Raw genomic sequence first — 24,159 nt, forward strand, 5'->3', positions numbered from 1 at the left:
GTTTTTAACAAACAAGGCAAGGTCCAGGTTCCATGTAAAGCAGAGATAAGGCAAATCCAGCACTGTGGAGACATCTGGGGTCAGTCCTGATGTTCCTTCTGAATTTTGCCCTCAATCTACAAAGTTGGGGAGTTGTGACAATCACAGCAGTGTCTACTAAGAAGTATTCATTTACAACAGTGGTTCCCAATTGGTGGCCTGCGGAACCCACCCGGGGGGTCCGTGGCTTCATTCACATAACAAAAACTATCAGAGAGATATTTAAATTTTCAGATGTGGTGGGTCTGTGACTTGGCTTTTGAAAAACAGGGGGTCCTTAGGACTTAGGTAATTGGGAGCCAATGATTTACAGCATTGCTCAGAATCTAATTTTTTTGTTTCTCGAGTGTAAGTAACAATGCCGTTTTTCTATCATGCCTATTATCGGCCAGTAATAAATCTGAATTTTGTCCTGCATAGCATAGAATCATAGAATTGTAGAGTTGGAAGGGACCCTAAGTAAAACCCCTTGCAATGCAGGGATATGCAGCTGTCCCAAATGCATTTTTTAAAGCAGATCATTCTTTCTCAACTTTATTGGACACTGTAGGATCTAGAAGAGGAGATGGATAAGAAGGACAGAATAATAAAGAAACTTGAGGATCAGATCAAGACCCTTAGAAGGTCTATAGAAACAGGTGAGGACATTAAATATATTCTTTAAAACTGTTTGAATGTGTGCTTCTTCGGAAACTACATGAAAGATGAGACCAACATTATGGTAATAATTATGAGAGTTCATAGGATCAAATTCATCGTGCAGTGCTGCCTGTTCACTGAAATCCTGCTGCAAAAGACTGCTGTAGAATACTAGAAGCATGGGGCCAAGACATTGGTGGCTAACTTTTTTGGGGGCATGTTTATCTTTGGTGAATGGGGGGTGGGGACACGGCTTTTGTGGGTGTTGCCAAAAGTGAGTACCTTTCTCTCCCTCCCTTCCTCCTTACCTCTCTCTCCCCTCCCCCCCCATACACCCCCCCCCGGTCATCAAATGATTGAACTGAAAACTGATGCACTGACCAAAACCAGCATGTTTATGTGCGATCCTAGTTGGTAGTGGTGCTTAGTTTTTATTTTGTACAGTGGTACCTCGGGTTACATATGCTTCAGGTTACATACGCTTCAGGTTACAGACTCCGCTAACCCAGAAATAGTGCTTCAGGTTAAGAACTTTGCTTCAGGATGAGAACAGAAATCGTGCTCCGGTGGCGCGGCAGCAGTGAGAGGCCCCGTCCTGTTCATTTGTATTAATCCTGTTCATTTGTATTAAATAATTTGTCACACACAGTGATTTGTGTCATGGATCGTTCTTTCCAACCTTCTAATGCCACTGTAGTATTTTTCTGAAAGTAAATATATATTAATGTTTAACAGCCCATGAAGAACCCATGTTGTCCATGCCGAAAGAATACATTGGAATGTTGCAGTACAGAAAGGAAGACGAAGGAAAAATTGTTCAGAACCTGATCCTTGGTACTGCCATAACACTTTCAATTTCACCTAAGTGTACTCATAAGCAATGCCAAATAGTTGTTGCTGGAAGTTTTGGAGTTGTGGCCAGTATTCGTGTTTTTTCTCCTTCCTATCTTATCTGTTTTACTAAAAGCTCTATGATGCTTCTGTTTTAGAATGGCTGTGGGGGGAAATGTGTGTGACATATTTGTGCTTTCTGTAACTTTCCTAAACTGTTCACTCTTGAGGCTAAATACTTGGAAGACTCCAGGGTCATGAGTTTGTTTTTTTCTTCTCAGATCTACCATTACTGTAAGTCACTATCTCTGAAATACATCTTGAAGTTAAAACGGGTGTCACCTTTGCTGAAATCTTTCCCTCTCACTGTGTTTTCACCATTTCTTCCTCAAATGGCCTTCACAAACCAGGCCCAAATATACCAGGTCTGTGTTTAATATATTCTTCTCTGCCTTTCTAGGGACTCTCTAACTACTGTGTCCCATCCACAATTTCCTCCTCATCTCTCTATTCTATTGTTTTCCCAGACATTCATAAGGTTCTCTGCATGTTTCCCTCCTATTTTTTCTTGGGAAGTTTGGGTTTCATTTATACCTGAGCAAACAACTGCAATATTATGCTTCTTTGCAGTTCAGTTCCCATTCATTTTCAATCTGTAAATCTCCCCAGTAATCCACGTTAATATTTTGGGTTTATATGAGCTTTCACTAACACAATTACTCACCTTGAAGAGTCTATTATTTTCACTAAAGCTTTTTTGTGATATGTTTTCAGGCAAGCTAAATACATAGCTGCTTTAAGACAACTTTGCTATGCGTTGAAGGACTTGTGCATTGCTAATATCTGTGGCTACTCATTCAGCCCTAGCCAGTTTCTCTGTGGTTTTTATAGTGTGATTATCCAAAGTAAGTTGTTATCAAGAGACATAAATTGCAAAATGAAAGCAAGTAGCTTGTGCTAATTTTCTTATTTCTGGGTCCTTTGTGCATATTTTTAATTGTAGAGATCCAAAATAGTACGATTCAGGAAAAGGATGAGATTTGGGGGGGGGAGAAATGCATTTGGTTACCATTTCATTTCTTTTAAAAAGAATGGCTAACCTATAGAATTTATTTAATGCTCACTAAATAATCAACACCATTTGACTCTTGATTTCATGCAGAACTGAAGCCCCGTGGAGTGGTGGTAAATATGATACCAGGACTTCCAGCTCACATCCTCTTCATGTGTGTGAGATATGCAGATTATCTGAACGATGACGGCATGCTGAAATCCTTCATGAATATGTCAATCAATAGTATCAAACAAGTAATTAAGGTAGGAACATTTTGCACGCAGTCTGCTTTCTTTCTGTACAGTTGGCATAGCCCAACAGAATGTTTTGCGGATACAGTGGTACCTCGGGTTACATACGCTTCAGGTTACATATGCTTCAGGTTACAGACTCCCAGAAATAGTGCTTCAGGTTAAGAACTTTGTTTCAGGATGAGAACAGAAATCATGCTCCGGCGGCATGGCAGCAGCAGGAGGCCCCATTAGCTAAAGTGGTGCTTCAGGTTAAGAACAGTTTCAGGTTAAGAACGGACCTCCGGAACGAATTAAGTACTTAACCTGAGGTACCACTGTATAGGTTGACTAACGGAACAATTCCCATGCCATGACTGCTTACCAGAGAAATTGTGCTATTCAGATTGGTCATTCACTCTTCTTTCTTGCTTGCAGATAATTCCATTAAGTAGAACTCAATAAATATCTAGCTGCAAATTACATAGTGCCATATCGTGTCACAAATATAAAGTATATGATTGAAAGGAGTCATTTCATGGCTGCAAAACATTATGTCATAGCTGTCTTTATTGCCGCCTAGTGTAGATTTTAAGCCTAGGTTTACAGGACTATGCATTCAGAGCTTTGATTATGGTATCATGAAGGTCACATGAAACAAAAATAGCTGAGCATGTTTCATAGCTGAATCTATTCATGGTCAGCTACTGTAATGGCTTTAGGGGTTGCTTGTGCGTAAGTTACCGCCGCTCTGGGCTAGGTTGCCTGGTTAAACCGTTTATGTCTGGACAGCCATCCACTCCGTGGCTGTTCAGTCGCTAGCAGAATCCGTCAGTGGGCGTTTCTTGAACCTCTTCCAGCAAAGAAGTTCTTTGACGCCAAGTCGCCGCCTACTTTCCCTGCGCGGAAGTCTTCTGCGCAGGGTGGGTGTGGGCAGCGGAGGACCTGTGCTCTCCTCGCTGGTCTCCTGTGAAGAGTCCTGGAGCTTCCTCTCTGCTTCCCCCATCGACCCCCCTCTATCCCTGGTGTTGCGCTGATTTTCTTCCCCAGCCGGAGACCTGCCTCTCTCCCTGCTTGGCCCCTCTCCAGCATCGCTGTGGAGCCTCGCCTCCTCCTCTAGTTCCGATGGCAGTTCCCTGACAGCTACTTATGCAGGTTACTTAAGCATAGTCAGCTGAGTTCCTGTGATTTCCTGATTTGGTTCTTTCATGCTTATTACATCAATTCATGCCACAAGTCCTTTCACCTTAAGTCTCACATCTCTCCTATAAAGTTGCAGACATTGTGACTTCCCTGCTGGAATGAACTATACTTCAATTTGCAGTCGCAGTGCCTGCTCTGGTTTTGCCAGAAGTAGCTTAGTCCTGCTGGCCACATGACCCGGAAAAACTGTTTGTGGACAAACGCCGGCTCCCTCGGCCAGTAAAGCGAGATGAGCGCCGCAACCCCAGAGTCTTTCACGACTGGACTTAACTGGACTTAACTGTCAGGGGTCCTTTACCTTTTTTAAAGGCACAAGCTCTTTATTTTGTAACTGGATTTGAGGTGTTTAATTAGCATTTATGTGTAAAGACATTTAAGATGTAATCAGGACACATTATGTGCATTGGAATATGTGTCTCCTCAGACAGACAGATGCCAACCAACCAAGTAGTAGACCTACTTCTGAGTATCAGTAATTGCATGTGTAAAAGTTAATTAAGTTATGCATAATTCTGAAGTTGTATATTAGGACTGTAATCCCAGGCAAATCAATGGAAAAGGCTGATTTCCTTGTGAAGTGGCCGTCTGGGGTTGGGATAAGCCATTAGGAGTTCAAAGGGGGGCTAGGTGTGAAGACTAAACTTTCAAGGAATTTCCTTGAGGTAATGAGTCATTTCACACATCAAAGGAGGGATCTTCCTCTGGGTACAAAAGACCAGAGCTTCGGTTAGGGGGGAATCTTTTAGAGTTGGGGCAGCTGTGATGTAGTGTTACCAGACGCCCCCGGTTCCCGGGGACAGTCCCCAGATTTGCAAATCTGTCCCCGGACAAATTCCATCCCCGGAATGTCCCCAGATTTGCAAATCTGTCCCCGGGAAACAGGGCAATGGCAGCCTTAGCAGCCCAGAGCCAGCTTGTTAGCGCAGTTGGCTCTGGCTGGCTTCAGGGACTGCTCACTGCTGTGGTGCCCGGCATTTTCCCTGCACCACGGCAGCGAGCAGCTCCTGAAGCCAGCCAGAGCCAACTGCACTACCAGGCTGGCGCCTCCTGGGCAACGGCTGCCCGCCTGTGACTCCCAAGCCTCCCCTGATCTGTCAAAACGAAGGGGGAAGCAGATCGGGGAAGGCTCGGGAGTCACGGGTGCGTGGTGCGCCGTTGCCCAGTTTTAAAAAAAACTCTGTGCGTTTATGTTTCACAGGGTGCGAAAGAAGGGCTTTGCATCTTTATACAATATGCATGTCTTTTGCCTCACCATCCCCACTACTGACTCTCTGTTGCTACTCAGCTTCAAAAAAATTCCCTGGATTCATTGAAAAAAATCTGGTAACCATAATGTAACCAGGAAGCTTTGGGGTTAGGGTAAGCTGAATGGGCCCTGCAGAGCCAGAGATAGCTTGCAGAGAAAGGGATGCTGCAAAGGCAGAGCAGCATATGATGCTCTTAATATGAAATAGGCTGGTGTGTTTTGGGGTGCTGCTGCTATGAGCCCCTCCATAAGTAGACTCAGGCTGTCTATGTATGTAAAGAAACCAGATATGTAATAAAGAGACTAACCTCCATTGTGCATAATTTTCTGACTTCTCATGCAACCGCTTGCGAAGATTGAGGTGGTGTGGGTAAATATATGAAATATAAATTAAGCAAACGCAGTGTCTTAATGTTTAGGAACATGTTGAAGACTTTGAGATGTTGTCCTTCTGGCTTTCAAACACATGCCATTTTCTTAACTGTCTGAAACAGTACAGTGGAGAAGAGGTAAGAATAATTTCACGCTCCCTATAAAATAGTTGAACATTGCAATACAGTTCATGATTAAAAATTTTTTTGGCAAGTATCACCTATTGGAACCAACTTTCACAGAATACCTAGAAACCACATCCTTGAAGTCCATAGCCTTGTGAATCCACACCTGAAAGGTTTGGGCCTGGCCTGAGTTAGCTCTTGTGTTCTGCACATTGTGAACATGCCCTTTCTCTTGTCAAGATCCACCATGGGTTGGACAGCATGTCTTGAAATTAAGAGTTATTCTTTGCAAAACAAAGCTGCTGTCTTCCATTAAAATTACTACTAGCACTAGGTAAAAATGTTTGCATGTATACTTATTAACAGAGTGCATGAATAGCCTTTTGCTCTTCCGAATATATGTTTGTTTTTGTACTACTCTACTTAATATGCAGAAGTATAAAACCTGTATTATACTTATGGTCTTAAATGGCATATTGTTTATACATCTGGTTTTCAGGAATTTATGAAGCACAATACTCCACAACAAAATAAGAACAATCTGAAGCACTTTGACCTGTTGGAATACAGGCAGGTTCTTAGTGATCTAGCCATTCGTATTTATCATCAGTTTATCATTGTAATGGAGAACAATATTCAGCCAATGATAGGTAAGAAATAAATGCTGATAGCAGCACACATTCCAAGCTATTTCTAAACCTTGTGCATGGCTAAAACGATATAGGAATGAATTATTAGTATTTTCTTGTTTCTTTGTGCATGTCTGAAAAGTCTGTTTACATGTATTCGTGGCTGAAATCTTATGTACATTTCCCTGGGAGTAAGCCCCACTGAACAGAGTGAGACTTCTGAATAGAGGTGCATAGGATTCATCAAGACTAAAAGCTAGCTGATTCCTCCAGTTCTAACTATCAGTTGAACCACTATGATATTGAATTTTCAGTAACTCTCTAGCTGTGCTGCTGGGGAAAACATTCAGCAATCAAATGATGCAAAAACTGCAACTTGTTTTAAAGAGAAACCTGTGGTGGTATGATAGCAGCCTCTGCCAGCAGGCATGGAAAAGACCTTCTGCTATTTGCATAGCTATCTCCTTCTCCCAAACCTAGGGGTGTTTTCCTTCTCTCCCAAGTGAAAATGGAAGGAAAAGCATAAGGTATAGGGACCCCTGACCGTTAAGTCCCCTTGCGGATGACTCTGGGGTTGTGGCGCTGATCTTGCTTTACTGGCCAAGGGAGCTGGCGTTTGTCCACAGACAGCTTCCAGGTCATGTGGCCAGCATGACTAAGCCGCTTCTGGCGAAGCAGAGCAGCGCACGGAAATGCCGTTTACCTTTCCGCCGGAGTGGTACCTATTTATCTACTTGCACTTTGACGTGCTTTTGAACTGCTAGGTTGGCAGGAGCAGGGACCGAACAAAAGGAGCTCACCCCATTACGGGGATTCAAACCGCCAACCTTCTGATCGGCAAGTCCTAGGCTCTGTGGTTTAGACCACAGCACCACACGCACCCCACCATTCCAAGCATACTAGGGCCCCAAATCGCCATTCAAACTCTCGAACAGTAGTTTTCAGTGCATCATGCAGGAATGAGGTCAGACACTGCCTCTCTGAGACACTGCCCACCCCCAAAAGAGAGTGCTAAAGTCAATACCATGAACTCTATTGTCAGGATTCAAGAAACCATCAAAGGCTTGGAACATACTCATGCTAATACCTATTTAAGTGATAATACAGATTCTGTGCATGGATTTGTTTTTTCTTTCTATTTTAATTGCTTAAATACGAATAAAAGTGTGGTGCAAAGGGTCAGTGCATCCGACTGTTATAACCAGAAAGTTGGTAGTGTGAGCCCACCCAGGGGTGGCTGTGGGCAAGATTCCTGCATCGCCCGGGGTTGTACTAGATGATCCTCATGGTCCCAACTCTACAATTCTATGAATATATATTACACAGATGAGTAAGAATATGGACTTTGAATACATACATCAAGAGAGCAATATTTTTGTTTTGTAAAATAAAATACTGCTACAAATATATGCATTTAGCAGATTAAACAGCATAAATGCAAAGAAAATTATTCCTAAACTTATTCAGTTTATTTCTCCCACAATAGCATATATGGGTTTACATCATCCTGCACTCTGTCATTCCAGTGTACTTGAGAGTCCGGTCACACACACACATATACTGTATGTGTATGTGTGTGTGTGTGTGTAATATATACACCAGTCAAAAGATTGCATTATCAGTTTGTATGAATGCGGGTGCATTTCTGTGAATAATGCAGTTTAAGAAGAGACATTCTGAATCTGCTTCAAGGACTGCCTTGCTGGATTTCTTAGCATTTGTATTTCTGTTATAACCTCAGTGCTCACTGAATAATGGAAATCTCAAAATGTAGCCCACCCAAATGCCCTTCTTTATTGCATTACTGCAATAATAAGTAAGCTGGTATTTAAAACCTTTAAACAGCACGACTGCTTTCCAGAGCCAAATAGCAGTGATAAAGGAACATTGTTTATTTTTATTTTTCATTTTCTGCTTGGTGTGTTATCTTTTCCAGTGCCTGGAATGCTGGAGTATGAAAGCCTCCAGGGGATTTCTGGCTTAAAACCGACTGGATTCCGCAAGCGCTCCTCCAGCATAGACGACACAGATGCCTACACCATGACCTCCATCCTGCAACAGCTCAGCTATTTTTATACCACAATGTGTCAGAATGGCTTGGACTCAGAGCTTCTAAAGCAGGCCGTGAAGCAGCTTTTCTTTCTGATTGGAGCAGTTACCCTTAACAGTCTATTCCTTCGCAAGGATATGTGCTCTTGTCGAAAGGGGATGCAGATAAGGTTAATAATAAGCATAAGAATAAGATTAAGAATAGAACATGTCAGTTAAGAAAAGAAAAATCTCCAGGGTAATGTTATAGGAACCAAAATAGCGTATTTTTCGCTCCATAAGATGCACTTTTTTTCCTCCTAAAAGGTAAGGGGAAATGTCTGTGCGTCTTATGGAGCGAATGCCTACGGATGGCAGGGGGATCCTGCTGCAGTCGCGCGCAGAGGATCCATGGTTCCCCTCCTTTGTAGCTCTCTTTGAAGCAGCAAAGCGGGAGAGGAGCCACTTACACGGGTGTAAGCGGCTCCTGTCCGGGTGGCTGCTTTAAAGCGAGCGTGCTCTCTTTCCCTCCCTCCTCCCCACTCAGCTCACTGAAAAGCAGCAAAGCTTTTCAGCGACCTGAGCCAGGGAGGAGGGAGAGAAGAGAGGCGGCTCACTTTAAAGGAGCAAAGTGGGAGAGGAGCTGCTTACACGGCTGTAAGCGGCTCCTGTCAGGTTGGCTCCTTTAAAGCAACACTGCTCTTTCCCTCCCTCTTCCCTGCTCAGCTCGCTGAAAAGCTCCTCCACATACCCCACGCGTGCTCCTTGTCCCTTCAGTGTTTTTCCTTCCCTCCCCACTTAAAACGTGGTTACAAAGCATGAATCCACATGGATTCTCAGTATTTTTGCATTGGGCTACCCCAAACTCACCCTCAAATCGCATGTCTGTGGCCACAGCATGAACCACAAAAATCATACATCCACTGTTTCGTTCAGAATGTTTTTTTTCTTGTTTTCCTCCTCTAAAAACTAGGTGTGTCTTATGGTCAGGTGTGTCTTATGGAGCGAAAAATACAGTACAATTAAAAATCAAATGGCATAAAGCATATCTGCAGATTGGAAAAAGCAGCAGAAACCTACAGGATAAACAAAATTTAGGCTGCAGTCCTATAGCCACTAACTCTGGGAGTCAACGCCTTGAACTGAATGGGGCTTACTCCTGCATAGATACATAGAGCATTGCACTTTTAAAATAATAGCATTTCAGTACAGATTTAGAAGAGCCAGGGCACTTAAAAAAATAATTGTATGGTGGCTAAAAGTCAGCAGGGAGGAGACCACAGTATGCATTCTATTGTCCATCACTGATTCCTTTTTTTGAATATTATTGCATTAAAAGACTTACATCTTGATAAAGTCTTGCACAGTGTATAGGGCAAGTGTTCCTATGCTAAGGTCACCAGATTTTTTTCAATGAATCTGGGGACACTTTTCAACTTCAATGGATTTTGAATGGGGCCTGATTTGTAAATCCAGGGACTGTCACCGGGAAACGGGGACGTCTGGTAACCTTATCCTATGCTGACGTAGGAGCATGATCATAAAGAAACATTTTGAAAAGAACTTTCCAAATTTTATGAAATGGGGGGGGGAGCAATCTAAAACGGGAAAAATCATGCTGTTTTATAAATGGAATATTATTACATTCCCACATTTGCATGGCATACAAAGTATGCCAGACATTTTACTCTGCCATAGCACATTGCTCTGGGGCAGCAACTTGGGTTACCAGCTTCTGAACAAAAGGGAGTTTAAACCAAATTATCTTTTCCTTCCCTAGGTGTAATATCAGCTATCTCGAAGAGTGGCTGAAGCAGAAGAATCTGCAGAGCAGCTCTGCCAAGGAGACGTTGGAACCTCTTTCCCAAGCAGCCTGGCTCCTTCAGGTTAAAAAGACCACAGATGAGGATGCCAAGGAGATTTATGAACGCTGCACATCCCTCACTGCTGTGCAGGTACTTAAACCTAGGGTCTTCCTCCCTTGCTTGGTAGATTCCTAAAGTATCAGTTTATGAAACTTCCCTGGCTGTACAGACTGTCTTATTTGAAACCTGGTAAGCATTGTGCTGTGGGTTAAACCACAGAGCCAAGGACTTGCCAATCAGAAGGTTGGTGGTTCGAATCCCCACGACGGGGTGAGCTCCCGTTGCTCAATCCCTGCTCCTGCCAACCTAGCAGTTTGAAAGCACGTCCAAGTGCAAGTAGATAAATAGGTACCGCCTTGGCGGGAAGCTAAACGGTGTTTCCGTATGCTGCTCTGGTTCGCCAGAAGTGGCTTAGTCATGCTGGCCACATGGCCTGGAAGCTGTACGCCGGCTCCCTCGGCCAGTAAAGCGAGATGAGTGCTGCAACCCCAGAGTCGGTCACGACTGGACCTAACGGTCAGGGGTCCCTTTACCTTTACCTTTAAGGATTGTGCAAGTGAGCACAGTTGTGGTGAGATGCCATACACTGCTTTTAAAGTGCAAGTCCTTTCATTAAAATTGCTTTTTTACCAGTTCCTTTTCTCTACTTTCATCCAAACTCTTTTTTTCTGGATTTTCTTTTTTCGTAACTGAAAATTCCCTATGCAGTCGTCGTCTCCATCCTCTGTGTCCCCATATTATTCCTTGGATTATAACAGGGTTTCTCTTTTTTGCTCAATTTCCAATTCACTATGTCAGCCCCTCCTGACACCTCCCTTTCCCCTTGATGTTTTTCCATTCTGCTCCCCTGGAGGGGGGGTAACCTCAATACATATTTCAGTTATGACTGTAGAATCATTACAGTTTTTACTTGTATCGGAAGTATTCATGAATTTCTTTAAATCGTCCCTACAGATAGTAAAAATCCTCAACTCCTACACACCCATAGATGATTTTGAGAAAAGGGTGACTCCATCATTCGTTCGTAAAGTGCAGGTATGATTATTAAATCGCAATCTCATTCAGAAGACATGTGCTTTCTTTTTTAAAAAAACTTCCTGTTGGCAGCTTTAGCTCTTGTTACTTTAATCTTTTCTCTCTTTATTCTAATTCCAGGCTATGCTGATCAACAGAGAGAATTCTCCGCTGTTGATGCTAGATACGAAATATCTCTTTCAAGTGACATTTCCTTTCACCCCTTCGCCGCATGCTCTGGAAACAATACAGATCCCCAGCAGTTTCAAGCTTGGCTTTCTCACTAGAATATAACAAATACAGTGGTACCTCGGAAGTCGATCGGAATCCATTCCGGAAGTCCTTTTGACTTCCAAAACGTTCGGAAACCAAGGCTCGGTTTCCGAGTCACGTCAGATGTTCAGGTTCCAAAGAACGTTCGCAAACTGGAACACTCACTTCCGGGTTTGCGGCGTTTGGGAGCCAAAACGTTCAACTCACAAGGCGTTTGGGATCCAAGATACGACTGTAAACTAAAAAAGAATCAATCTCTTTAAGGATAAATGAACATCACTCATCTATGCGCTTCCTCAATCACTGTGAAGTAGTGTTTCTTAGAAGATAAATTTTTGAAAAACATTTGGAAATCAGGGTGTAAGAAATGGATTGCTGCATGTCCTATGGCCCATCCAAATGCTTTTAATCTTATTCCCTTTTGTAGATTGGACCTCATTGCAGCTTACAGGTGCTCAGCGCTGGGTTCCAGTCATGTAGAAGGCACTGGGGCCATGGTGGTTCTCTGTATTACTAAATAACGTTCTATAATGAAGGACTAACAAGACAATTCTTTGTAATATTTTACTTCGATACAGTATTTGTAACACTGTAAATTTACATGCCTGTATATGTATGTTTTATGGGAGCATTCATCTTGGTTATTTAATAAGTATGCATATAAATGATAAGATGAAATAGATGACGGTTATACCATGATTTTTATTGTGTCAAATTATTGTCACATATCTGGGTTCACACAAACAACTCAGGTAAGGGAGGGAAGCTTGCTAAGATGCATTCATTTGTTGCAAAAACAAATCCAAAATAGGCATCACATTCCCAGATGAATGTCAGGGGTGTTTCCACACTAATCATTTTTTAGTGACACAGCTCACTAACACATTTATTCTGAAGAATCCAGATGTCATTTCTACCACGTTGTTGCATTCTGACTTTTCCAGTGTCAAGGTTGTCGTTGTTGTCATTTTATAAAATTATTATTATTATTATTTTTATTATTATTATTATTATTATTATTATTTAAGTGCTGTGTTGTGGCGATTTTTGGAGCTTCTAGCATATACTCCTTTCAGATGTGAGCTCTAGCAACACAATAGTCTCATGGATGGTGCTTCATCTCACATTGGTCCTTACCTGACCATCCCTATGGCTCACCTCTTCTTAGATCTGTTCCCTCTGCAGTGGACGTCCTGAAGATAAAACTGCAGTGAAATCTGCTGGAGTTTCTAGATATTATTTTTCTTTAGAAGATGTACAAGCCCATTTAAAATGCATTATATAGCTTGCTTACAGCCTGTCACCCCAAGATCACATGGAGTTCTTTCCCTCATCCTCGCTGCTAACTGACTCCAAGGACCTCCCCCCAACCTACTGTCATTCAAAGTTGAAACTCTAAACCTGCTCACTAGGTAAAGGTAAAGGTACCCCTGCCCGTACGGGCCAGTCTTGACAGACTCTAGGGTTGTGCGCTCATCTCACCCTATAGGCCAGGAGCCAGCGCTGTCCGCAGACACTTCCGGGTCACGTGGCCAGCGTGACAAGCTGCATCTGGTGAGCCAGCGCAGCACACGGAACGCCGTTTACCTTCCCGCTGGTAAGCGGTCCCTATTTATCTACTTGCACCCAGGGGTGCTTTCAAACTGCTAGGTTGGCAGGCGCTGGGACCGAACGACGGGAGCGCGCCCCGCCGCAGGGATTCGAACCGCCGACCATGCGATCAGAAAGTCCTAGGCGCTGAGGTTTTACCCACAGCGCCACCCGCGTCCCAGCATCCCCCAAAGAAGAAGCCCCTCTCCCCCTTGCCTGGCAGACTTGCCCTCTGATGGTTACCTTGATGGTTCGTCATCAGCCTTTGTCCTCTGCTAATGGCCCATCCAGCTAGCTCTGAGCTGGCTTGGCTTGTTAGCATAACAAAATCCAAGGCGTTTCCATGTTTGGCGAAGTTTAATCAAACTTTGATTAAATTCTAACTTTTACTAAACCTAGGAATTTTGGGGAGTATCTAGCACCAAGGAATTTAGGGGAATCTGGCCCCCTACAACCCATCACAGTATGTAAGGGGTGAGACAATCTTTCAGCTATCCTGGTCCCAAGCTACAGTGGGTTTATACACCCAAACCATCACCTTAATTTTAGGCTGCAAGCTATTTGGCAGCCAGTGTTTGTAGGAGAGAGAGGCTGTTCTTGATGCTGGCCTATGATGGGCTGGGGTTCTTAGAGCCAGAAGCAGCTCCAGGTCCTCTGCTGTAAGAGTGGGATGAAAACATTCAAAGCATTGGGGGTTTGCTGAGAGTTCCTCTTCTTCTCTGGCGATCACTCGTAGCCAAATAAGATTGTCTTCCATGAACACGGTTTTAACAGTGAGTTCATAAGTGACTGTGGAGGCCAATTCTGGATCCACACATCCTTCCACAGTGGGGACATAGGCTTCCAGGCAGGAGTTGATCACGGTGAGGGTTTGCCAAGTGTGCCTTCCTCTTAGCACGTTTCTCCCTTTTGTCCTGAGTTCAGCTGGAGCCCTCGGGTCCCCACTCTCCTGTGGAGGTTTTTGGGGAGTGCGCTGAGCTCTAGTGCTGCCCTCCACGCCTTTCTGCCCGCTCTGTGTCGCGGACGACACTTAGCACACCGCTATTGTCCTCTGCAGCAGACCGGAAGTCCTAAAGCTTTGCCTTGAGAGAGTCTTTAAATCTCTTTTGTTGACCAGTATTACGCTTTCCATTTGTAGTTTAGAATAGAGTACAGTGGTAGCTCGGGTTACAGACGCTTCAGGTTACAGACACTTCAGGTTACAGACTCCGCTAACCCAGAAATAGTACCTCGGGTTAAGAACTTTGCTTCAGGATGAGAACAAAAATCACGCGGCAGCGGCAGGAGGCCCCATTAGCTAAAGTGGTACCTCAGGTTAAGAACAGTTTCAGGTTAAGAACGGGCCTCCAGAACGAATTAAGTTCTTAACCCGAGGTACCACTGTAGTTGCTTTGGAAGATGATAATCAGGCATCCGCACAACATGACCAGTCCAACAAAGTTGATGTTGAAGAATCATTGCTTTGACACACCTGATTAAAGAAGCATGAGGTTGATTCTTCCAATGCGCTTCTTGTCTGTTTCATGTATCCAGTGATGTCAGTTGCTTAAGAGACCCCTCAATTTACCAGTTTGTTTCTATGTGATTTCAAGAGCTGTGACTGTGCAGCGCAATCTTTTTTATTGCTATCAAAAACTTCTACAGAGATACAGTACACCATCCTGTTCATCAGATGACCAATCAAAGCAAGTGAAAGTTTATTGAATCACTCTACGCTGTTACAAACCAAACTATTACTGGGTCAGCTTTGTATCTGTACATTGGTTTCTGGGATGGCCTTATGCAGATACTTGGGGGGTGTCCATGGAGTTCTTGAAAATGCAGAATACTCCTCTGACTTACTTCAGAATGTTTATACTACTTTACTATCACTAAAAACCTTTTAAACTTTTGGTGGTCGTCTGAGGGTGGATTTCATTGGGGGAACGGGTGCTAAAAGACTTAGCTCACAAGTAATGTGCACAATAACTCCCATTTTCTAAGCCCTGGCCTATAAAATAGATAGCATTGTAGAACAGATTAAAAGACACAGGCTAGATAAGTATGACTGCTGGGCTCATTTTAAGGAATAATTTCCGCCCTGCTTTGAAGCCTTTTGATCAGTGAATGGCTGACAGGAAACTGAATGCCATACAGATGGATTCAAAATGGCTCTCACTTTGATGCAAAGGCCTCGCTCGGGGGCCTTTTTGATTGATATCTGTAAGCATGTTTCATACAGAATAAAGCATGTAAAGCCTGACTTTAGAAAGGGCACAATTTGACTGATGTGTAAAATTGGTATCCTGGGATTTTCTCTTGCACCCATGAGAGTTTTCCACTGAGAACAATTGTTAGTCTCTGGCACGTAAAACAGCAATGTGGAAGGTGCTACAATCCAAAAGTGCAGGCTTGTGTCTTAATACCCTCTAAGGAGATTACCTCAGCATTAAGCTTGTCCTTGTGCAATTCTACTTGCACAGAAGATTATTCCTTTGAAGTGTCTGGAAGGCAAAAGGTTCTTGCTCCAGGGAAAAGAAGGTAAGCAGTATGATATTTTGACTTGGAAGTCTCAAACCCCAAGCAATATAGCTAATTTTTGCAGCAGATCAAAATACAGCGCTCTTTGGTTTGTTTTATTATTTTCTACCCTGCCTTTTAGGGTGAGTGCTTGCTAGGTGGCTTTTAATAGAAATGTAAAAAGTAAAACAACTTTGAAATGGTTACAATAACAGTAAATAGATTGAGGAACGACCTCTTGCTTTTCCGTATTTGTATATTCCGTATATTCCGAGATTCTTTGTGCCTACCCTTGTTTTGTCTTAGTCCTGGCGTACTTTTTTCCTTGTCCTTGAAGGGCTGCATTCATTTAATGTACACCCCCCCAAAAAATAAGATTTCTAGGAACTATAGTTTACTACAAAGAACTACAATTCCCAGCACCCTTAACAAATTACAGTTCCCAGGACTGTTTGTGTGGGGAGGTTTTACAGCCAGCGCTTCACAATCTAGAGTATTGCCGGAGCCTTTACTGATCGAATCCAAGGAAGGAAGGAACAAATGAACAGAAAAAAGGAGGAGATATATTACAAAAAACCAAAGAAGTTGGCAATAGTGGAGAAAAAATATCTCAGCTGCGCCATCACAATGTCTTCTAATTAACATCCTTTTTCCACTTCTCAGCACTGTACGTTCAGCACAATATCCTACCAATTTAAACAGCCACTGCTTCCCCAAAGGAATCCTGGGAAATGTAATTTGTTAAGGATGCTGAAAGTCAGAATTTTTTTATTAATTTTCTAATTTACATTTTAAAGTATTCATTTAAACAACATTAAATCAATGACTCCTCTTCTTTTTCTTCTTCTTCTTCTCTCCCCATGGTTCAGTTTGCATACCATAAATCACTGCATATTTTACTATTGAATATTCCATTGTTACATCCATCAAAACTTATTTACACTGTCAAATTTAGCTTAATGCTACCAGCTTTTTAAAATGTATACAATTTTCACCCATATATTCAATAAACATTTCCCAATCTTCTTTAAACAGATGTTCTCCGTGTTCTCCTATTCTATATGTTAAATCTGCAAGCTGTGCATATTCCATCGGTTTAAGTTGCCATTCTTCTTTTGTTTTCCATTCTTGGGCTAACAAAACACAGGCCGCAATAGTGGCATACATAAATAACCTTTTTTGACACCTGGGAATTTCCGTCTGATTTATCCCCCCCCCCCCAAATAAGCACCTTTTGGTCAGGTGGACCAAAAGGAGAGACATTCCAGGATCCAGTCAGAAGCTGAGATGGCTTCTGTAATTCTCTGATGTCCCACTTAAATCAGGGTTGTTGAGCAGTATGGAAGGGTGCTGGGAATTGTAGTTCTGTGAGGAGTAAACTGAAGTTTCCAGGCGTTTTTGGGGTGGAGGGAAGCCCTGTGCTTTAAATGTGTGTGGTGTACAAATGAGGGCTGGGCCAGCCCTGGCAAAATGCTTCCTGCCTCATTCTCACGTACCTACCTGTTCCACCCCCCTCTTGTCTCTTTCAGTTCCAACTCCCAGCAAAGATGTGTGACCAGACCTTTTTGGCCAATGTGTTTGGCCCATGCGACAATTGTTCCAAAGACAGAGCCCTCCGGGAGATATACCGCAAATCAGAAAAAGTCAGCTACTGCTCACTATGTGTGGAAATGGTATGTGGTTGGTTTCTGTTTCACTGGGTTTTTTAAATGGTCTTCAACGAACTTATGCTGCATACTGATTTTGGGGGTGGAATGTGTGGGTGCGGAAGAGGAAGTGGTACAACATTGGGTTGAAAAAAAAATGGAAGGGAGGGAATTATATAAGATACAGTGGATGCTCGGGTTGCGAACGTGATCCATGCGGGAGGCACGTTCGCAACCTGCAGTGCCGCGTCTGCGCATGCACAGGTCATGATTTGTCACTTATGCACAAACCGTGATTTAGTGCTTCTTCACATGCACGAGCGCTGAAACCCGGAAGTAACCCGTTCCGGTACTTCTGGGTTTTGCGCGGTGCGCAACCCAAAAATGTATAACCTGAAGCGTCTGTAACCTGAGGTATGACTGTAAACTGTAAATTTATTGGATAGAGCATATGTTTCCTTGGGACTCAGTCCCACTGGAAGTTTCCAAGTAGACATACGCCGTTATGAATTTATGAATTGCTTCCTGCAACGGAATGTCCCAAAGTGCTTTACAAAAATAAAATGCAATGAGAAAGAGAAAAAAAACCCCCACATAAACCTAATAGAAACAAATCAGAGTATCACTTCAATAAGTATCGTTGTAAAAAAAATATCTCGATTTTATTGTTTTATCTTTTTGTAAACTGTTTTGATTTTTTAAAACCATCATTTATAAATTACATGAAATAAAGAAAATAAAAAATAACTATTAGACCCTCAGATCCTGAATCCCAGGATTTAAACTGAAGACATTTTTCTTCTGGCAGGCTTTACCAGCTGCAAAGGTGTGTCTTTGCCACCAGTGTCTATTTTGTATTATTTTTTAAAATGGATCATTTCTTGGTGTTTTTAACTTTTGCTATTTTTCTTGTACATCACCTTGAGTATCACTTCAAGAGGGATAACACAGAGATGAAAAAGTTTCAGGAAAGAGCAATCAAAACAATTAAGGGGATGGAGCTACTCTATGAGGAAATGTTGAATTGAGGAAATTATTGAATTGCCCCCCCTATAAATCAAATTGCCCCCACATGGGGATTGTGCCCCACATTGGGAACCATGGGACTAGATGATCCCTTCCAAATCTATGATTCCATGCATAGGAGCCAGCTCCTAGTCACCAAGGGGCCTTGGGCCCCCGGTTAAATATTTAAGGGTGCTAGGCCCCCCAAAGTTAATGGGCAGTGCCATTCAAATAGTGTGTGTTATGTACTGAAGTTCTCACCCTGGGCCAGCAGGGGGATACTGTAGATAGTTTTCACTCAGGTCCACATATGCAAATAAGGGATTGAAAGTGATGTTCAGTGATTGGATAGTTACAGAAAGTGGTTACTGTTGCATTCTAGTGGAGCTCTATATAAGCAGGCTGGCTGAATCCTTCAGTTCAGTTCTGTTCTGGCCTGTGAATAAGCAAGAGCTGTTTGAAGAATTGCTGCGTCGGCTGCTATGTTCACCCACAACTTAACAGTGTGCATGTGCCACATCAAAGGAGCAATTATGGGGAGGGGGGCAGGTATGCCACAGCCTGCATAATTGCTCATACGATGCTCAAACCAACCCAGTTCCCACGCTGCCCGGTCCTTTCCCGCTTACAGTGCAGGGTGAAGATGCCTCCGCCCGTCCCGGCCCTGCCTAGCCCGATTGGGACAAGCGTCCGCCTTGCCTCCGGCGCGCCAATCAGCGTCGAGGAGGGCGGAGCCTCCCTCTTCCCTGCTCGCTGGGCGGATCCGGAGCTGCTGCTCCTCCTTCTCCTCCTCCTCCCGCCTCACTGTCTCTTTCCCCCTCTCCTCCTTGCAAAGATGGCAACCGAGGGGCTGAAGGAGAACGAGACCCTGGCGTCGCTGAAGACCGAGGCCGAGAGCCTCAAGGGCAAGCTGGAGGAGGAGAGGGCCAAGCTGCACGACGTGGAGCGTGAGTCGGGGGCCGGGGGCCGGGAAGGGGGTGGCGGGGGGGGCGCTGGGCTGCCTTGGAGAGGCTGTCCTCCATCCGAAGCAGAGATGGCAGGAGAGGGAGAGACGGGAGCAGGGAGCTGCGCATCATAGGAGCAATTCTGGGGGGGTGGCCCAAGGATCCTGGGGGGTGGGGTGGGGTGCTGGGTTTGTTCGATGGGAGATCGGGGGTGGGGATCCGGGGATCCTGCCCCCCTCCCTCCGCATCCATCTCTTCCACCTGCCCCTCCCCGTGTTGTGCTTCTTCCGAGCGTGGCTGCGAGGAAATCGCCCTTCGCATCATCATCATCCAACAGCATCGCTGGCTAGCTGCTGCGTTTAAATCCGAAAGCCTGAAAATAAAGTGGGGCGGGGGCTATAAATAAAAGCTATTTATTTATCGAGGCAGGAGGAATGGACTATCCCCTGTCGTCGCTGGATGCCTGATCCTCAGAAGCAGATATGTGTTTATTCGTGGAGGGTGGGGGTGCTTGGTGAGATGTAAACATGCCAGGGAAGGCAAGAGGCGGATGTGCACGCAAGGATGAGCTTGATGCTCGGTTCCTGTAATAATGGTAGCCAGATCCAGGCCGGGGGTGGGTGGGGGGGAGAGCATTTAAGGCGACCCAATGAAAAACAGGGGCAGGGGGAAGCCGCAGGGCACCTGTCTTTTATTTAACCCTTGCATTAAAAGAAGGAAGAAAATCCCCTCAATTTCCCCCTCTGCTCTCTTAATAGCACTGCCTGATTAAATCCATCTGCTGCTGTCTGCAAACATCGCAAACAGGATGGTAGACTGACTTCCTGAAAAGGAGAGGATTCCACAGCCTTGCTTGTTTCCAGAGCTCTTTAGAGCATCCCTTCGCCAACCCGTTAGCTGTGGTGCCTGGGGGCTGATGAGATTTACAGGCCAAAACATCTGGAGGGTGCCATGTTGGCAAAGGCTGCTTCTCAGGGCTAGAAGATGGAGGGGGAGTTGCTGTTTGGGAAGGCAGGGAAACTTTTAAGTTGGCTGAGAGGAATAACAGCATTCAGAGTTGTGCTTTGGGAACCTGCGGCCCTCCAGATGTTGCTAAATCACAACTCCCATAATCCATGGTTCTATGGGGGCCATTCTGGCTGGGGCTGATGGGAGTTGTAGTCCAGCATCTGTAGGGTCACAGGATCACCAGCCCTGCCATGTGTTTTTTAGATTTGTGTGGGGATGCCAGCGCAACATTCACAGGTGTGCTTGCACCTGCAAGAGCCTGCTGGGTCCCATTCCCCTCACCCCACCTGCTGAAATTAGGCTTGAAAACAGCTTCTCCCTTACCCAGCGGTAATCCATCTGCCCCCAGATCCTACCAACACCACAATTCATTTAATAATAAACCTTGTATTGTAGACAATATAATACTTTTTTCAAACCTAATTGCACGTTGTCATACACTAAACGAAACCAAAAGACTTTATAATCTCAACAACAAAAAAGAGACATTGCACTTTCCTTTGTATTTCTTGAAAATCTTTAATACTTTTTTTAAAAGAAGACCCCATTGCTACTGGCTCTGTTTCCCTCTCATGCCCCTCTCATGTTGCAATTAGACTTGAAAAAGCCTTCTATTAGAGCCAATGAAAGACTTTTTTCCAAGCCTGACTGATTGTTATGGGGTGAGGTGGGGTTTGATCTTCCTAGAAATCGCAGCTGGAGGAAAAAGGCTATTTCCCTCTTCCCCCTCTCTTTCCCACTCTTCTGTAAGATTAGCCCCTGCCCGCTGCACATGCCCAAAGAGGCTTGCAGGGTGGGGACACTCAAATTACATTTTTAAGTGTCATTGGTGGAGAGGGGGGCAAGAGGGAGGCTGCATGTTTGTGTGCATGGGATCCAGAACAGTCCCCCCCATTTGCAAATGGGCCCCCAAAGTTGGGGTATACATGGTGACCAACTCATTCCTGCTTTCGGACTTTCTGGGGGCATCTGTTCAGCCTTTGTGGAAGCAGGACACTGTTCTTACGTCCTTAAAGTGTCAACATAAATATTCAGTCCTATTGAGTCAAATGGGCTTTACTCCCAAGTAAGATGCAGGTGGCGCTGTGGGTTAAACCACAGAGCCTAGGGCTTGCTGATCAGAAGGTCGGCGGTTCGAATCCCCACGACGGGGTGAGCTCCCATTGCTCGGTCCCTGCTCCTGCCCACCTAGCAGTTCGAAAGCACGTCAAAGTGCAAGTAGATAAATAGGTACCACTCTGGCGGGAAGGTAAACGGCGTTTCCGTGTGCTGCTCTGGTTCGCCAGAAGTGGCTTAGTCATGCTGGCCACATGATCCGGAAGCTGTACGCTGGCTCCCTCGGCCAATAAAGCGAGATGAGCGCCGCAACCCCAGAGTCGTCCGTGACTGGACCTAATGGTCAGGGGTCCCTTTACCTTTACCTTTAAGTGTGTATAGGGCTGCAGCCTCAAGTATTTTATTACTATGTTGTTGTTGTTCAGATGAAATGAAGGCTTTATTTTTTCCCTTTTTAATTACTGTTTTTTATTTTGACAAAGTAATAATCGTACATAAATAAGAATAAAAATGTGCGCCCCACCCCCAAGACCATTCCATTGTAACTATCCAACCTTCCAAAATTTCAACACCTCTTGTGATGGTTTGACCCCTTTCCATTTTAACAGTACAAATTCTACAAACACCCTCCATATCTCCTCAAAATAATTTCTCCTGCATATTCCCCGTCTTACCTTAATGGCACATGTTAATTTATCATTAATAGCTATCTCCAACACCTCTTTATACCATTCTTCCATTTTATATTCTGCTTGCCCCTTCCACTTCCTAGGTATCATAATTCGTGCAGCTGTCAATAAATTTGTGAGCATGTGAGCTTTAAACATACTTTCCTGTTAACCATTATTTCTTTATTTAATCAATTTGGAGGTTGCTTAATATACCAAAAAAAAAACCAAAACAAACAACTCCTCTAAAGTGGTTTACTAAGCAAACAACAACTCATTAAAATCAAGGCTAGAATCCAATAAAGCAAAAGAACTGTCAATAAAAATAATCAATCAAAATGCTAAGGAATGTGTCATGATGCGTCAGAGGGAAGGCAACAAGGCAAGATCAGGAGATGCAGGACCATGGAGAGCGACAAGTGAGCAACTCTTAGGGATTATTCCCACTTACCTTTTGCCCTGATCTTTCCAGGCACAAGTCTGAGTGCTTTGGGGTTTAATGCCCCCAAAGCTTTCCCTGCAAAAAAACCTGCTCTTTAGTGCTCAATTGGAGCAAACGTCCATTCGGATTGCAGTTTGCTCCGATTGAGCTTTAAAGAGCAGTTTTTCGTAGGAAAAGCTCTGGGGCGAAAAGAAAAAAGAAAAAGGCTCAGTATCCGAGCTTTAAAGTGTGGACCTTGCCTGGAAAGGTAAGTGTGGATAAGCCTTTGGGCACCTGTGCTCAGACTCCCGTTTCCAGGCTCTGCTCTCTTGTGGATAACTAGAGCCTTACAGCTTCACCTTCTTACTTGAAGCATGGCCAGTGGTCAGGGATGATGGGAGTTGTAGTCCCATAACATCTAGGAAGCCACAAGCTCCCCACTCTGCTCTACCAGAAAATCTGCTTGCAAGGAAAATAGTTGCCTGGGTTTCTCCTAAACTTCAGAGATTTAGAACATACCTGTACTGGTTAACAATTTGCTACCGTGCCAGGTTCAAAGTGTGAGTATTAACAACTTGGGACCAGTTTGTCTATCCCCACATGTGCCCACTCAACTGCTTCAAATGACAGAATTGGCACTGCTGCAGGTCCCCGTTCCATTATTGCAAGAGCCCCATTGTATAATGAGGCAGCACCTACACTTCGGAACTCCTTACCTATTGAGATCAAGCAGGTGCCTTTACTGTACTCTTTTAAAGGTAAAGGGACCCCTGACCATTAGGTCCAGTCGTGACCGACTCTGGGGTTGCAGTGCTCATCTCACTTTACTGGCCGAGGGAGCCGGCGTACAGCTTCCGGGTCATGTGGCCAGCATGACTAAGCCACTTCTGGTGAACCAGAGCAGCGCACAGAAACACTGTTTACCTTCCCGCCGGAGCGGTACCTATTTATCTACTTGCACTTTGACGTGCTTTCGAACTGCTAGGTTGGCAGGAGCAGGGACCGAGCAACGGGAGCTCACCCCGTCACGGGTATTTGAACCGCCGACCTTCTGATCCGCAAGTCCAAGGCTCTGTGGCTTAACCCACAGCGCCACCCGCGTCCCTTGTACTCTTTTAGGCTCCTGCTAATAACATCCTTCTTCAGGCAAGCCTACCCTGATGCTCAGAAAGTCGAGGCAGTTTGTTTTAGTATTTAAACTTTTGCTTATTTTTAAGTATGGTTGTAAAAATAAATAAATCACAATTTTATTGTTTTATCTTTTTGTAAACTGTTTTGATTTTTTAAAACCATCATTTATGAATTTAGTGAAATAAAGGAAATAGGAAATAACTATTAGACCCTCAGATCCTGAATCCTAGGATTTAAATTGATGACATTTTTCTTCTGGCAGGCCTTACCTGGTGTGTCTTTGCCACCAGTGTCTATTTTGTATCGTTCAATTTTTTTAAATGGATCACTTCTTTGTGTTTTTAACTGCTTTTTTTCTTGTACATCACCTTGAGATGATTGTGTAGAAGTATGTTAATAACAAAACAGGTATAGGAGGCACTAGATATGGGAGCCACTAAATGCTACTTGAGAATCACTGAATATGGGGTTCTAATAGGTTCTAAGGCTTTATAGTTAGAAAATGGTTCAAAGGTGTTTGTTGGCTGTGGCTTTTGCTATGCGGGGATGTTCTTCTCAGTTTTACAGCTGAAAAGAGGATCTTCCTACTTTCAGGGAGATGCAACTGAGTGCTTTCCTTTCAGGATGATGACTGAAAGGTTAA

The 24,159-nt window shown here is 44.0% G+C and overlaps 2 protein-coding genes across 6 annotated transcripts in view; both read left to right on the forward strand.

The window, feature by feature from the left end:
* Positions 1-12,545, forward strand: part of MYO5C (myosin VC) — a 50,078-nt gene extending 37,533 nt beyond the window's left edge. For all 3 annotated transcript variants that reach the window (XM_083586157.1, XM_083586158.1, XM_083586156.1), the window contains 9 exons: positions 590-677; positions 1,414-1,512; positions 2,672-2,826; positions 5,662-5,751; positions 6,239-6,389; positions 8,305-8,587; positions 10,177-10,351; positions 11,216-11,296; positions 11,417-12,545. In XM_083586157.1, coding sequence (XP_083442283.1) covers positions 590-677; positions 1,414-1,512; positions 2,672-2,826; positions 5,662-5,751; positions 6,239-6,389; positions 8,305-8,587; positions 10,177-10,351; positions 11,216-11,296; positions 11,417-11,569 — 1,275 coding nt within the window. In that variant the 3' untranslated portion in view covers positions 11,570-12,545. The remainder of the gene's footprint in view (positions 1-589; positions 678-1,413; positions 1,513-2,671; positions 2,827-5,661; positions 5,752-6,238; positions 6,390-8,304; positions 8,588-10,176; positions 10,352-11,215; positions 11,297-11,416) is intronic.
* Positions 12,546-17,169: 4,624 nt separating this feature from the next.
* Positions 17,170-24,159, forward strand: part of GNB5 (G protein subunit beta 5) — a 37,271-nt gene continuing 30,281 nt past the window's right edge. Inside the window, exons 1-2 of one of the 3 annotated variants that reach the window (XM_083586923.1) lie at positions 17,170-17,310; positions 19,124-19,235. In XM_083586923.1, the coding sequence (XP_083443049.1) occupies positions 17,185-17,310; positions 19,124-19,235 (238 nt within the window). In that variant the 5' untranslated portion in view covers positions 17,170-17,184. Of the gene's footprint in view, positions 17,311-19,041; positions 19,236-24,159 lie in introns of those variants that run through there. The other 2 variants (XM_083586922.1, XR_014541687.1) reach the window with 2 other exon arrangements.

The sequence above is a fragment of the Podarcis filfolensis genome, assembly GCF_964270895.1.
Source record: "Podarcis filfolensis genome assembly, chromosome: 14".
In the NCBI taxonomy this organism is placed as follows: Eukaryota; Metazoa; Chordata; class Lepidosauria; order Squamata; family Lacertidae; genus Podarcis; species Podarcis filfolensis.